Source organism: Chrysoperla carnea, chromosome 2 (genome assembly GCF_905475395.1).
Source record: "Chrysoperla carnea chromosome 2, inChrCarn1.1, whole genome shotgun sequence".
Taxonomy (NCBI): Eukaryota; Metazoa; Arthropoda; class Insecta; order Neuroptera; family Chrysopidae; genus Chrysoperla; species Chrysoperla carnea.
Genome location: NC_058338.1, coordinates 84595070 through 84610852, shown reverse-complemented (window position 1 = coordinate 84610852; position 15783 = coordinate 84595070). Strand labels below are relative to the sequence as shown.

General features: G+C 29.0%; 1 protein-coding gene across 1 annotated transcript in view; it reads left to right on the top strand.

Annotated features, from left to right (window-relative positions):
• The first annotated feature begins 4063 nt into the window (after window positions 1–4063).
• Window positions 4064–15783, top strand: part of LOC123292999 — a 66393-nt gene continuing 54673 nt past the window's right edge. The window contains exons 1-7 of the mRNA XM_044873714.1: window positions 4064–4069; window positions 8934–9180; window positions 9359–9489; window positions 10811–11034; window positions 12374–12555; window positions 13811–14052; window positions 15352–15531. Coding sequence (XP_044729649.1) covers window positions 4064–4069; window positions 8934–9180; window positions 9359–9489; window positions 10811–11034; window positions 12374–12555; window positions 13811–14052; window positions 15352–15531 — 1212 coding nt within the window. The remainder of the gene's footprint in view (window positions 4070–8933; window positions 9181–9358; window positions 9490–10810; window positions 11035–12373; window positions 12556–13810; window positions 14053–15351; window positions 15532–15783) is intronic.

Below are 15783 nucleotides of genomic sequence, written 5' to 3'. Positions count from 1 at the left end.
TCATGTATGCATTCATTATGATTATAACATGTAGTACCTACAGGTAATTGCAAAAATATGTTTCATATCTTTAAAAGGTAATATTCGTAACAAAAAGAAAAAAATTCTGGAAAAATTCAAGCATTTATTGGACTTTAAAGTAAAGACAAATGCTTCCTTTAGTCACCTATTTTTATTTCTGTAGAAAATCCCGAGGCACTCAAGCAAAAAGAGCTATTAGCTCGGACCCTCAAACGGCGCAAAAACACGATTAGCTTTTTTGAGGTAAACTAAAATATCATAAATAGTACATAAAAAGTACTATCTTTTCATACTATTATCAACCCCTACCTCCACCGTTTCCGAGAAAAAAATATGTCAATTTTAAACTTATTGCTTACATCTAGAGAACGGATAAAGATACAGGATCGAGCCTGGGCTCAAAATACGTATTTTTGAATTATCTTCAAAAATCTAAAATGCCGTTTTTTTATCAGAATTTTTCAAAAAACCGCGAAAAAGATCGTTCCGTGGCAAATTTCTGTGCAACTTTTTTGATTTTTGTTTTTGATAACATTACAAATCCATCCCCCATAGTCACGAGTGTATACCTCAAAAATGTTGGCCTCCAAACTGAGGGCTTGAGCTATATATTAAAGAATTTTTTTAAATTTTCCATACTTTTTAATCTTGTACGCATCTCAGGCGTTAATTATGCAGTGTATTTCGATAACTCAAACGTCAAGCAAAATGCAAAAAAATTCGAAATATGCAATTCTCAGATACAAGTCCCTGAACCCCTAAGAGAGAAATACGCAGTATCTCGAACTAATTAGATGGAGACGGTATTTTGGTTCCTTATTTATTTTTTAAATTCGAGTTACAAAGTATAAATATGTACTATCAATACCTTGCAGGGAAATGACATTTAATTCGAGCTACTAATGTCTAAATAATTCAAGATACGGGATATTTAGAGGTTCAGCGGATGGGAATGGAATTATCAACGTGACAACTTGATTCGAGTTATAGACCTTACACTGTATATTCATATCTATAGGTAGGTTAAAAGAGAAATTTATCGGGGGTTATAAAATTTACAAGCTGTTCAATTTCTCATCTATTTTTATGCAACCATAATGTGCCAGAGCGAAGCATGGAATTGTACAGCTAGCTCTAAAATACAATTTTGCAACAATCTGTATATGTGCTTGTAATTTATTGTACCAAACAAAGAACTTTTTTGTATTTTTGTTTGAATAAATATGGAAAAATTTTAAAATGTTACAATTTTTTTTATAAATAAACTATGCCTACTACATACCTAATCAAATTATAATTTTTTTTTTAATTATGAAACTAAATCGTTACATTTGTTTCAAATTTGTTTGTACTTTATATAAGTCAAAGTTCCGCATACAAGAGATTTTTAATATTTTTTTCTATCTCAACACATTATACTACTTAATTTTAACCTACCTATTAAAGTTATAAGATAGCAATTCATCATAGTTCGCACAAAGGCGTGAATGAGCTAAAAAGTAACATCAAAAATCAATAGATTATACCAAAATAATGGGTTTAAAAAAAAATTTCATTCAGATCGGATAAAATTTGAGTGAATTATGAAAATAGTCGATTTTTTGAATTTAAGATGTCATTAAAATCCAAAAAATTATATTTTACTTTATTATACCCAAATTATATCCGATTTTAATCAACCAAGTATAAAATTATATTAAATTTGGGTCATATTTTTCAAATTTTTTGTCAATTTAGTTCATACTTTTTAAATTTGTGATCAAATTTAACCTACCTAAAAAAAGTACTTAAAGTTTTGAAAATAGTGGGGTCCTGGTACCGATATTTTACATAAAGGTGTGAGTAAGCTAAAAAATAAAATTAAAAACGAAAAGTTTATCCCAAAATTAGTGGGTTTCAAAAAAAATTTCATTCAGATCGGAAAAATTTGAGTGTATCACAAAAATAGTCGATTTTGAACTTTCGAAATTTTCAGAAGGTTTGAGCCTTGCGGTCATATTTTAGATGGTAAAATGTGTTGAGATAGAAAAAGCTATTAAAAGTACCATGTATGAAGGACTTTTATTAAACAAATGTAAAATATTGATTTTATTTTGAAATATCCAAAATTTGGCCATTATAAAATAAAATTTTGAAAATGATGCCAGTTCTCGCACCAATAATAAAATATTTTAATATAATAATTGTATGACCGACTGTTATACCAGGAAGTTCGTAATATTTACTATTTAATATCGGAGTTTTTACAAAATTGTATCAAATGTTGCTTTGTTGACAAACTTTTCCAAATTATTTTTATTTTAAGTATTTAGTCATAAGCGATCGACTTGTATATCACATTCATGTGCATATTGCTTACTAGTAGGTAATATTATTTCTGTTTAACACGGAAATGGGTTGATATCAGGTGGTGAATAATAATAATATAACACGTACCTCTACTTTGCTGCCAGGTTACTACAGGATGATAATTGTGATGTTGTTGATGATAATCGGAAGTGGGGGTTCCGCCATTCAATAATTACCGGAAGTGAACATATCTACTAACTCTATTCAAATTTAGCATTCTATTGTTGATTGAATTATTATTATCATTTTAACTATATTCTAGCTTTTATTTAATAATATTTACCTATGTATGTCTGTCTATATATTTTATGTTATTCAGTGAAATTATTACAATAAAAAAAACTTTTTTATTTATTTAAACATGTAATGATAAAAATTTTAGTTTTTTTTCTTTTTGTAATTTATAAATCAATATTATTTAATTAATTTATTGTTAGTAGGTAGTTTAATTAAGTAATAATCGTTTTAAAATAATATTATTGTTGTGATTTAACGTATTTTTTGTGTTAGTTAAATTCCTTTTTAATTGGTGGATAATAAATATATATTCTAATTTTACCCAATAATCGTTATTTTTTTTGGAGACAGTAAAAAGTTCGTTTATGTGGATTTAATGGTTTATTTTATGGTGTGAAATGATATTTTTGATTTGTAAAAAAAATTAGTGCTCAAGTTTTTTGTGTTGATCTGTATCTCTCAAATTTTCATATTTTTCTTTCATGCACTTATTATCGCATAAGTTTAACGATTTTTTTTCTTTTGTTCATGCGTTAAAGTTTTTAATACTTACTTTATAATTCTTATTTTTGCGTTTCATGATGCTAGTTTTAAATAAATAGTTCGTATAAATTTATAGATCAAAAGTTTATTAATTAAATTATTCGAATTTTTTTTGAGTTTTTGTGATTCGCATACGGCTTAAAGTATTTCCAGAATGGTATTTGCAGACCCTATGCTAAAACTATGGTTAAAACCCATAGAATTTAACCAATTTTTTTCACAGGCTAAGAAGAGGGCTTACTTTTTATTTAATCCAAAAGTTTTAGAAATTTTGACAGTTTAAAACACGAAATAATTAATACTAATATTTCCAATTTTGACAATTCATGTCAAAATTAAAATCTTGAAAAATAAAAAACGATAAACTCAATTTTCTCGAGTGAATTTTTATTGTCGTAAAAATAAGCTGGGAGAACAGTGAGCTTTACATGCTTTGACCCTCAAAATCGGAAACTTTGCAGCAGATAATCTCGTGACTAAACGATCAAAACTTCTTCAACTTCGAGATCCCACAGCTAATATTACTCTGAATCTGTGAAAAAATAGGCCAAATCTGCCGATAAGTGCTTTCATGCTGGAAATACTTTAAATACCTTAAAAGTTTTCTCGCAAGCGCACATATCGCTATTGCGAGCGCACTCAATGATAATTGAATAATTTATTTATCTAAATACAGAAAATGGTTTGAAATGATTTTAAAATTCTTTAAAAATAATTAGAGATAATGTTAAAAATTTCAATTATAACCTTTACATGCACACAGGAGCGTCTTATGTGTAGTTCAGCCTAAAGCTATGCTGTTTTATAGACATAAAATATTTATTATATTTATTATTACTTAATTTTAACCTAATCGATAGGATAAATCTATCTGGATTTTACACATTGGATAAAAATCTTGGAAGAAAAGAAAATGAAGGTAAGTTTAGATATATTTCTCGAGCTTATATTGCAGAAAATAAGCCAAAAGTTCACATAAGGGGCTGTACTTAAATTACGTAACGCATTTGGAACGACTTTTCAACCCCTCCCCCTGTTTTGTACGTAATTTTTTTCTTCTTTGAATTTTAGAATATTATGGTTAAAATTTTTTAACCATTTAACCAATTTGTGTGTGTAGAGTAATCTCTTAAAAATTTATTTTATAATGATTTAATTTGTTTAAACTAAAATAATGAAATATTCGATGTCGAATGTCATAACATGTATTCTACAGTAGTGTAAAGTCAATGCTCGGAAAAGTCATTTAGTTATTTTTAGTAATAGAAACAGAGCTCGATCTAGCTTTTTAGCCGCTCCGGGCAAAAATAATATTTGCCGCCCTTTTCACTTATACCATACACAGAGTATCAAGAAGTATAAGTCGACATATGCTTGAAATTCGATAAATAAATTCAGGCCCATGCGCGTGCGCAGGAATTATCCAAGAGAAGGATTCAAACTTTTGTTCGCCATGTTAGGCTATAAAGTCAATAAAAACAAGAAATACTTTTTTCGAGTAAGAGAAATTAATGAGGTCAAAATGTGAAATTTAGTCACTGTTTTCCAATAAGTGTGCATCGACCTCCACAACGCGATGTACCAAATATGTATGACCAAACTGCCAGAACGCAAAGCATTTAGTAGACATTCGGAAACGCACCTTTATTTCAAATATAGAGTGCTTCGAGTGAGTTTTTAGCACCTTAATTCCGTTTACCCAGATGTCACGGGAATCATAGTGAAAAATTGAATATTTTAGTTCACAAAGTCGAGCAAGAGTTTTTATCAAAACTTTTCATTTGATTGAGAAAGAGGCAAGCTAAATTTGATAAATTATTGCGATGATTCAAAATTGGATCTATAATCTTTAACTGAATCAGTCTGTATATTCGAGCGTTGAGTCTGTTATGACGCGAACATTGGCTTCCGCACTTCTATACGTCGTATTCATCGCAGACATCGCTCATAGTTTTGATAATTTTTCTGAACTCTTCTCCAACGTTTTCTCTTATTTCATGGAAAATATGTTTTGCAGCAACAGTTAATTCGATAGCCTCGCCAAGATCAAGGTTTTCTGTTTGAATGTACCGCGAGCTCAAAATATAAATGGATATTTGATTCGTCAGTGGAAACGGGTGTCATAAATGAGCATTTAGGACTATGTTGTTAGTGCAAAATTTATGTGGACAGATCTTGGGAGAGGTTTTGAACCCCAAAACCCCTCAAACGCTTCAAACGAAAAATATTAATTTCAAACGGACATGTTTTATACCGGCATCGAATTCCATCTAAGATTTCAGGTTCAATTCAAACTTCACTCTGATTCATACATGACAAACATTCGATGAACGCTTTAAATTAGAAAGTAGTTCTTTATAAATACTTTAACATTCTTTGTTTGAAACAGTTTTTTGTAGACCGAATAGTTTAGACAATAATTGATAACAGAAATCTAGCTTTTTGTGTGTTTTTTCATTCAATATGAACGAAAATGGTCTTGATAGAAAAATGAACTACCTTTATTGGATTTATTGGGAAATTTTTTTCGAAGAGTGTCTAGATTTCGGAGAAACAATTATACAATAAAAAAAAAAAATGATTCGATCAAATAATTTTACTTTTTTAATCAATAACAACTTTCTAATTTAAAGTGTTCATCTATCAATTATCAGTTATGAAGTAGACTGAGCTTTTTATTGAGTATAAACATCAAGGTTACGTTTAATGCCTGCGTAAGATTTAAACTTTTTTATTTAAAAGTTATTTTTTGAGTTTGAAGCATATTTCAACTTAAAATAAACATCTTTTATACAGGGTATATGTCTTATATGTACAGTTTCGCTTAAATACATGGATTCCAATGACGTTTTTCAGTGTTTCATTTTATTTATAAATTAGAATTAATTTTTCCAGACAATTCCAGTTTTCAGAATAGCCCGATTTTTATTTAGTTTCGATTATCGAGATTACTGTTTATCATATTTTAAGAATTTACCGCCTCAAATTTTTGCCGCTCCCGGCTCGCCCTCCCCCCTTCTAGATCGGGTCATGAATAGAAACATAATAAAATAATTAAAACGATTATAATTGATTTAAATTGTTAATAAAACTTTTATAATTTTATAAATTTTTTACCTTACGTAAGATTTATAATTTGAAACCCTCCCACCCTCTTAGTCAGCAAAAATAAGAAAAAATTGAACTATCCTGCTTTCCTAATCCTTCTTTCGTAATACACTTGAATAAACCCTAAAGTTAATAATATAATTAATATTCATTCAATTTTAAACATTCAATTAAAATTTTTTTTTTAAATTACTGTTATTAATAATAAATGATATTGCGATTAAAAAATTAGGTTCAATGTTAGGTCAATTCGCTAATAAATAAACATAAAATTCAATCAAAATATTATTAAAAAATTATTATATTATTAAATCGATCAAGTGAATATGACTATGTGCAGTAAAAATAAAGTATAGTAGTTAATATGTTTTTAGTATAGATATTTTATTGTGTTTCCGTTTTCATGAAAAATTTGTTTTTGTAAAATTTTCAAAATAATATTAATTTTTCTTTCCGATTGTAAAAAATACAATTCAGTAACATTCATGCAAAAGCGAAGAAGTTTTTATCGATTCGCCCCAAAAAAATGGAACTTTGGGAATAACTTTTAGTAGTAAATTTTATGTTCAATCATAATTTCTATGTAAAGTAGAAAATGAACAAAACTTTAAATGTCCCAATTAAAATTTAAATTTTCCGATTTCAATTTATGCGCAAGAACAAACATTTAAAAAATCATGCAAAATTCTTTTGAACGCACTACGTTATCAGTAGACCTTTTTCACATTTTTTTTTCTTTTTCTTTAAGTAAAAGTAAATGTCTTCATAAATGGGTTAATTTTTTTCCCCGATTTTTTGGAGCCATATGACCGAGAAAACAGAAAATGAAAATCATTAAAAATTCAAATTGACGAAAACGATCCGGAAAGTTATACGAATGGCGCTGTGACGTCAGTTCGTCAGTTGACTTTTATTAATTATTATAAATATACGAATTGCGAATGAAATAAACCGGCAATGACAGATAAATCGGTCGGAAGTAGTTTATTGTCCAAAATGTGAGTCTATATATGTATATTAAATAAATGCAGTCAAAGCATTATATAATAATAATTTGACATACATACGTAGCGCGTGTAAGTTCATTGAATTAAGCAATATTATATATAATTACATATTTTCAACAAATATGACGATGAAAAATCGCGCATAAAAATATATCGGGCGTGTTTTGTGCCTCTGGGTCCAAATAATACTTCAAAACAGCCAGAAATACTTCATTTTTCCATTTTCAATGGATATGGCTATTAGAAAAAATTGGTTTTATCGTGCTCATTGCATGGGTCCGATTGGAAAATCTAATTATTATTGTTACTGTCATCTTGCACTAAAAACTTCCATACCATAAAAATAGTTATTTTCGGTAGATTTCCTTGATCTGCCTTTGAAAATCCTGGGTTGACTTTTGTTGGCATTTTATTCTTTACTTTCAGAAATGATATAATATAGACAATACCCCTTTAAAGATGATATTAACGATATATTAATACGACTGTTGACACTGTTTTATTGTCATTGCTTGTCGAATTGACGTCACAGATCACGTGGGCGGTGGAGCAAAAAAAAATTGTTTTAAATTATTTCAAATATTGTGACTTTTTTTAAATTTTTTCATAGTATTTTTATTGTTAAAAATGCGTAATTTTCGAGTTATAGGTTCTACTTGACCTATTTATTCATAAAAAATTAACAAAAAACATTTCTGTTTTTCATGAAAAGGTCTATTGGTGATATACCAATATTGGTGATAAAGGTCTATAAGTGTATCTTTACCCATCAATTTGCAACAATATCCTAAAAATATATTGTATCTTTATTGATTTAATGTTGATACTAATTTTATAAAAAGGAAATGTATAATTAGTTCCATATAGATCAAAAATTAAAATTAGTATATCATTCATTTATTGTGTAACAAAATGTATAACTTTTTTGTTTTGAAAATATTAATGCGATACATTTCATGAAAATAGTATAAAAGGTCAAATGAATAATAATAATTATTTTTTTTTATTATTTTATTCTTTGAAAATAGTGAAATAGGTTTATTTATATTCTGTAAAATGATAATATTTCCTTATTAGGAAAATCTTTTAGATGTAATATTTTACATATTAACTCATTCGTTTTATTTTTTTTATTTACTTTGTGAGTTCAACAAAATAAAAGGAAACATTTTAAAAGATCGAATTATAGAAGAAAAAGATTTTAATTGCTTGATCGACTGGTTTACCGACAAATTTGTAGCATTCAAACCACACTGCATAAAGCGTTTTTACCTGTAGAAAAAGTAATAGGTTCCTTTGAATTGAATAATGAAACGAATTTGAAGACTGATATGGTACCCTGATTTTTCTGTGAAAATTCGACAGAAATATCAAACATAATTTGTTTTATTTTGATGAAAACAGCAAAATTTAAATGCAAAATGTACAGATTGATCTTAGAATTTGGTTTAAATGAAAAATGTACAAATTGATCTTAGAATTTGGTTTAAATTTGAAATTTTAAAGTGACAACTGGATCTTTAAGTTATGCTTACATTTTCGAACAAAAATCACCATAGTGTTCGGTGCATTCTTGTGATTACACAGGCAATTGTACATACACAAATGTTCTTTTTGTTGCATATAATACTGTAAAAATACTACACTAGTAATAATTATAATTTTTAGGCAGCAGCAAAATCCTTTATAAGTTGTGGATGGAATCAGCATAACGATGCTAAAAATTCATCGAATCGATTTAAAAACAACATAAATAAACTTTACAATTATAATGGTGATGGTAATAGTTTAAAAGATTTGAAATTAAATTGTACAGAAATGACATTTTCCAAAGAACAACTGGGTGCGTTAAATCGATATCTTGGGGATTTACAAACATCGTCATCGAATTCTACGCAATATAATAATATAACAGGTGTGCAATTTTAAGAATTAGTTTCCCTGAATTATTTTAAATATTTTTACAAGTTTTCTAAATTAATTGTTTCCTCGGAAGCAGTATCGTTATACTGCATCTGTAAGGTTTTGGAATACGTAATATTTCGTTTTACTTTATTAAGCTCTACATTGAAATTATCCAATGTTGATTTCAGGCCATAAAGAAATATCTGATGTTGTGGAACGTTTGGTTCAAAGACTTCTATGTGGGGTTGGAGCTTTAGATTCTAAATTTTCATCGAAATTTTTAATTAAATTGCATGAAGAACATTCTTCTTCATCTGAGGTAAGCTTTGTTTTTCTCGTTAAAATCAATTTGAGAGATATAAAATATAATTTCTTGTAAGCCTATCTCTTTAAAAATGCATCCCTGCTGGCAAATTGTTTCGAAAACCGAATTATTTCAAAAATAATTTCTAACAAAATGAGTCTGATCCTCACGGACATGTATAGAGCCATATTCAAATACAAATCGATTCGCCATAATCCATAGCCATAGCCATATTCAGATAGAGGTCGAAATTCTATTGGGAAAATTACTAGTGATATTTAGCTGTCAATATGGCAGTCATGAGCAGGTTTTCACCTTATGAAAAGCAGCACTAGTCTATAGAATGCCTAGACCGTTAAAAGAACAAGTTATTTTTATTAGACAGTTAAAAGAACAAGTTTTTTTTATTAGACAGTTCGACATTCATACATTTGAACAGTCATAAGACAGTAGCCATTCATACATTTGAACAGCCATAAGACAGTAGCCATTCATACATTTGAACAGTATTGTTTTAAATTACTATGGTTCCTTAATATACATCTAATATATTCGTCTTCTGAAACCCAATATAATCCTGTTATCGTAGTGCTACTTTAAGCCCCCGGTTGTCACGCGGAAAAGAGATTTACCAAATATTTACTTACTATAAAATACTGCTTATAAAACTTCCCAAAGAAAAATTTAATGGTGAGGGTGGAATTTGCAAGAAAAAGCCATTCCATTTTAATAATGAAAAATAAGGCTGATGTTTTCATATAGCGTATTTGAGAATTTAATTAAGGTAGGTTCTTGAATGAACAAAATAGGTGCGACTAATGGACCGACTCTAATATACAAAATTAATCTTTAAAACAGTACTGAGTTAAAAGTTCGAAGATAATATTAATAATCCTTGTCTAGCCTTATGCCCAGTTTAATCGAAATCGTTAGAGTCGTTTTTGAGAAAATCTCAAAAATCCTGTTTTGACCTAGAGGGAAGTACTCTTGAAAAAAGGCCTAGGAAAAAAATGAAAAAATCGTCTATAATTATGACCAAACTAAACCTATTTACCGAGTTTGAGAAAAATCGGTTGAAAATTGAAGGCTCCAATTTGGTTACAGACATACCGACATACCGACGAACGCAACATTTTTTAAAAACCACTTTTTTGGTATCAGGGACTCTCAACACGTGTATTTCCGTTGAAACCCCGAAATCGATTTATAATATAATAAAGTAAAAAACTTGCTAGAGTAATAAATAATATATAAGATATTAATTTTGAAGACAATCACGCGAAATATAAAATAAATAATAGCGAATATGAATCATAATGAACATTATTAATTTCAGACAGAATACACTCAACGTTTTGAATATTTAGTACGCTTTGATAAATTATCAACATCAGCATCGTCATCATTAAATGAAACTAGCATAGAGAATGAGGTAATTTGTCGTTTGATTGATGACACGGAAGATGAAACTCTTCCTCAAGGGTATGTTCGTATTGTTGTACAAGGCAATAACTTAACTGAATGGTCTGAATTTCTCACATCAAATGGATATTTGAGAAGGTATTCATTTATAAATTTTACTTTACTATGAAGAACAATCGAAATTATTATTTCCGGGGTTGTATATTAATTTATTACAGATAGGCATGTTGTAGCTATTCAAAAGTTTCTTACTTTTAGATCGTAAGATAATGATAGATTTTAGTGCTTTATTTTCTCGCTTTTGTTTCGAATGATAGCCAAAAAATATTACAGTGTTGATTGAAGTTAGAGAGGAAATTTTACTCTAAGTCATACTGAATCAACTGTGGGCTTAGTGTGAACAATTTTTGCGGTAATGAGTGCTTCACTTCGGCTCATTTTGGCGGTTATAATCGGGGCTAGGATACTCCGTGATAGCGTGTGCGAAAGGTGAAATGCTGAAAATTGCTGTATTTTCTTACGAAATTATAATCTTATTTTACCATTTTTACCATTTTTACCATTTTGACTTAAGGATGTACCTATGCGAGGGCAATTTTGGATAAAAGGCTTGATTTTTTTTAATATGTTGGACTTGGTTGCCCGATTATTTAAATAAATAAATGATTTCAAAAGTAGGCATATTTAACATTGGTTTTATGGGAAAACGGATGAATGATATGTTTTCATAGATTTCTCCAAAACAAGTCAGTGGATAATAAAAAAAAGTATTTAAATTGAAGTTAAAAACTTAATAAATTATTGAAAAATGTATGAGCACGGTAGTCTGGACACAAATTAAACTTGACAATATAAGACGAAAAGTAAAAATAAAATTATTCGATACCTAGAGTAATTTTCAAAATATCGAAAATTTAAAATTTTGTTTTATTTTTTAGCTTTCGATATTTCGAAAACCAAGACAGATATCGAAAAATTTTATTCTTATTTTTCGTCTACATTAATAAAGTTATAACAAAATTCATCTTCAAAGTAGACAATAAGATACAAATAATTTTAAGGTAAGTCTAAACTTACCTTGGCGCTCGTACTACCTGTAAGTGGGGTATCATTGAATACTGAATAGCTATTGAATAAAAAAAATTGATTTACGTAAGAGTCATTAAAATCGCGTTTGGACTCTAGAGCGCTACAAGGGCTAAACATACATACATACATAGGCTGCAAGTGAAAGTTGACGAACTATGGTAAGTTGGATCTCATCCAATTCCTATTATTTTTCAAACCACTTCGTGGCAGATGCAAGAAAATGTAGCACTTTGATCTGTCATTATTTTCACCACAAGTCTCCCATTAATAGATGGTAATCTTCGGGAGTTTTAAAATCTATGTGAAAATTTTACGACTTTACGATTTTATATTAATACGAATACTATGTTTCCTTTTCGACTTTCACTTCAATAATATTTGATTACAGAGACAAAATTCAAGAACGCTTTGTAGAGCTTTTAGCATTATCGGCTGGTGGAGCATCTCCAAATAATCCTGATGAAGTGGAAGAATCTCAATGCTGTGGCGCACCTGGGAAAGTTGCTGACGCTGCTATTATTTATCAAATTTTAAAAGTATCATCACAAGAACAAGTATTTTACGGACCAAGTATGTTTCTGTAGTTATTGCATCTTATTAATATAACAAAATTATTTATACTTTATTGAAATTTCAAAAGAAATTTTCGTTAATATGTTAATTTATCGAGGATAGGCAAGTTGCTTAGAGGATATAAGCGAAACCTATTCTAAGCATTTTCTATAGAAAACATAGACGTTTCTATAGAAAAGTTTTTATTTTACATACAACGTTTCTGTAACAATAATTGCCTATGTTATTTAATTTAGAAGCTATCTACTGTAGTGACATTCATTGTTTGAAGTGCCAATTTTTTGGAAGGCTTTCAATTTCCATATGAGAAAAAAAATTACATAGTAATGTTACAAAATTTCAAATATAACCGAAAAACACATATTTCCCTTTTTTAGGTAAAAATAATTTAAAAATTCTATGTATTAGAGAAATTCCGAATCCGAGTTCGAAAAAATCACCCCAAAAACTAATATTGTCGACCAAAAATTTAAATATATATACCAAAGAAAATAAATGAGAATTTCCTTGATCAATTTTTTGTATTATATAAATACGTATTTCGACTACCAAGCAGTCATCATCAGCAATGAATAACATACACAATAAGGGTAATTACGGTTATCTAATTAATACTGATGATGACTACTTGGTAGTCGAAATACGTATTTATATAATACAAAAAATTGATATACGAAATTGGGGAAAAAATCGAAATTTATGACCAATGATTTGTTAAAAAAATACAAATAAAAAATAAGTTTTTCTTAATTTTCTAAATTACAATTACTCCAGTGCACTTATGGATTGGCAAAAGTTTTGAAACTAGATTATTTATTTATTCATTGGATAGGGGGTCGTTTGAAGACCTTAAATCCGATTTTGCGTATTCGGGAAATTATCCCTTGCGTCGCCATCTTGGAAAATTATCAAATTTGAATGAATAGAAGGCAAGATATAAGCAAAAACGTAAAAAAGTCATTTTCCAAGATGGCGGCGAAAGGGTTAATTTCCCGAATACGCAAAATCAGATTTAAGGTCTCCAAACAACCCTTATCGAATGAATAAATAAAAAATCTAGTGTAAAAAGTTTTGGGTCACATCTCTACGATTTATGTAAGTGCAATGGACTAAATCGTCGAAAAAGAGAAAACTTTTTATTCGAGTTTAATTCAATATTCATTTTTTTTAACTGAATGAAAAGTATAAATATATATTTTTTGATTGTAAACCAGTTTATTCAATTTATACATTTCTAACAATGTTTTATCAGCTGGAAATGAGAAAATACGATATCCAGACCCACGTGATTTTCGTATAGCTATCGTTGAAGAACCAACTGGAATACGCTTACGTATTGGATTCTTATCACCGGCTTTACATCGAAATGGTGATGTAGAAGTATATTTAATACTTGGCATTGGTTTTGATGGGTGGCCAGCGTCTAGTGATTTTCCGCATCGTATTGACTTGACTCATCCTGAATTTTTAGTTTATTACAAGACCGCACAAACGGTATATTTTTACAAATAATATATACACAGTATGTCTCAGAAGTCCTTAACCTATTCTTTAATGTGATATTTTTTCTAAGGTAAGTCGAATACAGAAAAATGTTTTTAACAAAAGTTGCTCGTAGCTAAGGGAGGCGTCTCGTAGCCACCTTAGGTTAAATCTGGGCCTTCAAGGTCAGCTAATGGCCAACAACTTTGTTCGTTAAAAAAAATAGGTATAACAAACAGGTTTATCAAAAATTGAATGTAAAAATCGATTTGCCCTTTGATCCAGAGATAGAGTTTTGGGATGCCCCTTTGAAATTCAAAGTACGATTCATCTAAGACTTCCTCATAACTTAAAAATGGATCCAAAATTTAAATTTGGCGCCATAATTTAAAATTTTGATTACATTTTTAAAAGATCCAATCAAAGATACCTATCAGATGCGTCTCTTTGAAACGAACAATTTTTGGTTGAAACATTTTTCAATATCTGACTTACTTTATACGTAAAGGGATTCTCAACTAAAAGAAAGAAATATTCTAGTATTTTTGACTAGAAACATAAATTTCCTTCAATGAGAATTACCGGAGTAGGTTTTAAACAGTAAGCACTCAACTGACAAGTTGACAAGCAGTCAACTGTCCGGTAATCTTTAGTAGCGTGATGAGATATTTGCTCACGCTTTCTGCACATGCGTTAAATATTCTTTATCTTGGTAAATCATAACCTCTACATAATTTGATATAAATTTATTTTTTAATGCATTAGCTAATTAAAAATTATAACAGAGAAATAATCTTATTAATTAAATTATTTTAATTTCCTGAGTACGACTTAACTAACGAAAGTATACGAACAGGTCCGAAGTTAATTTTTTTTTTACAACTTTATTGTCGTGATGAGAGTAATTCTCACAATTTCTGATTGAAAATTTTGAAAAATTTTTAACTTGAAAATATATTAAATTATATAAAGATAGAAAAGTTTAAACTGCACATATACCATTTGAAACATAAAAGTTATTTATGTTCTAAATCAAGCGTGAGCAAAAAGTTGATTGTCTTCTTGAGTGATTCTAACGATAGATGTGAGTGGCTTCCAGATCACAGTCCCGACTCTGTTTTGAGCTGGAGACTGGTTTATAAAGCTACGGAATACTTAATTTTTCATTATACATATAAGCTTTTTTGTTGGTTATGTTGAATGTAGAAAATTTGAAATAGTTCCATAAGAATGTAGTGAAAAAGAAACATCTTGTAGAAAAACACCCTAGGGGTAATTTTATATATGTTTTAATTTCTATAATTATCTTAGGGAATGTACGTGGTTTCAATTGCACCATGTTCTTCATTAAAATCCGATACAAAATCAATAGTGTGGCGGTTGTGTTTTCCAGCAGCAAGAAATACTTTAATGTCGCATTATGGTACATCGAGTTTACCAAATAAAATTTTGGATATTTTAAATATACTTTTAATGAGAATCAATCGACAAGTAAGTGTTTTTATTATTTATTTTTATAATCATCTTTTGATTATTAATTATCTTTAAGCCCGGGTAGACCCTAATGACCGTATTTTATTAACTCCCGAGCCAAAAAAAGGGTTGCTTTAAGTTTGACCTTATGTGTGTGTATCAGTCTGTCTGTCTGTCTGTCTGTGGCATCGTAGAGTAAAAGTAATTTAATGAAGAGTGCTTTCAGCTAAGTTATTAGAAATAACTAAACATTTAACTTGTTGAAAACTT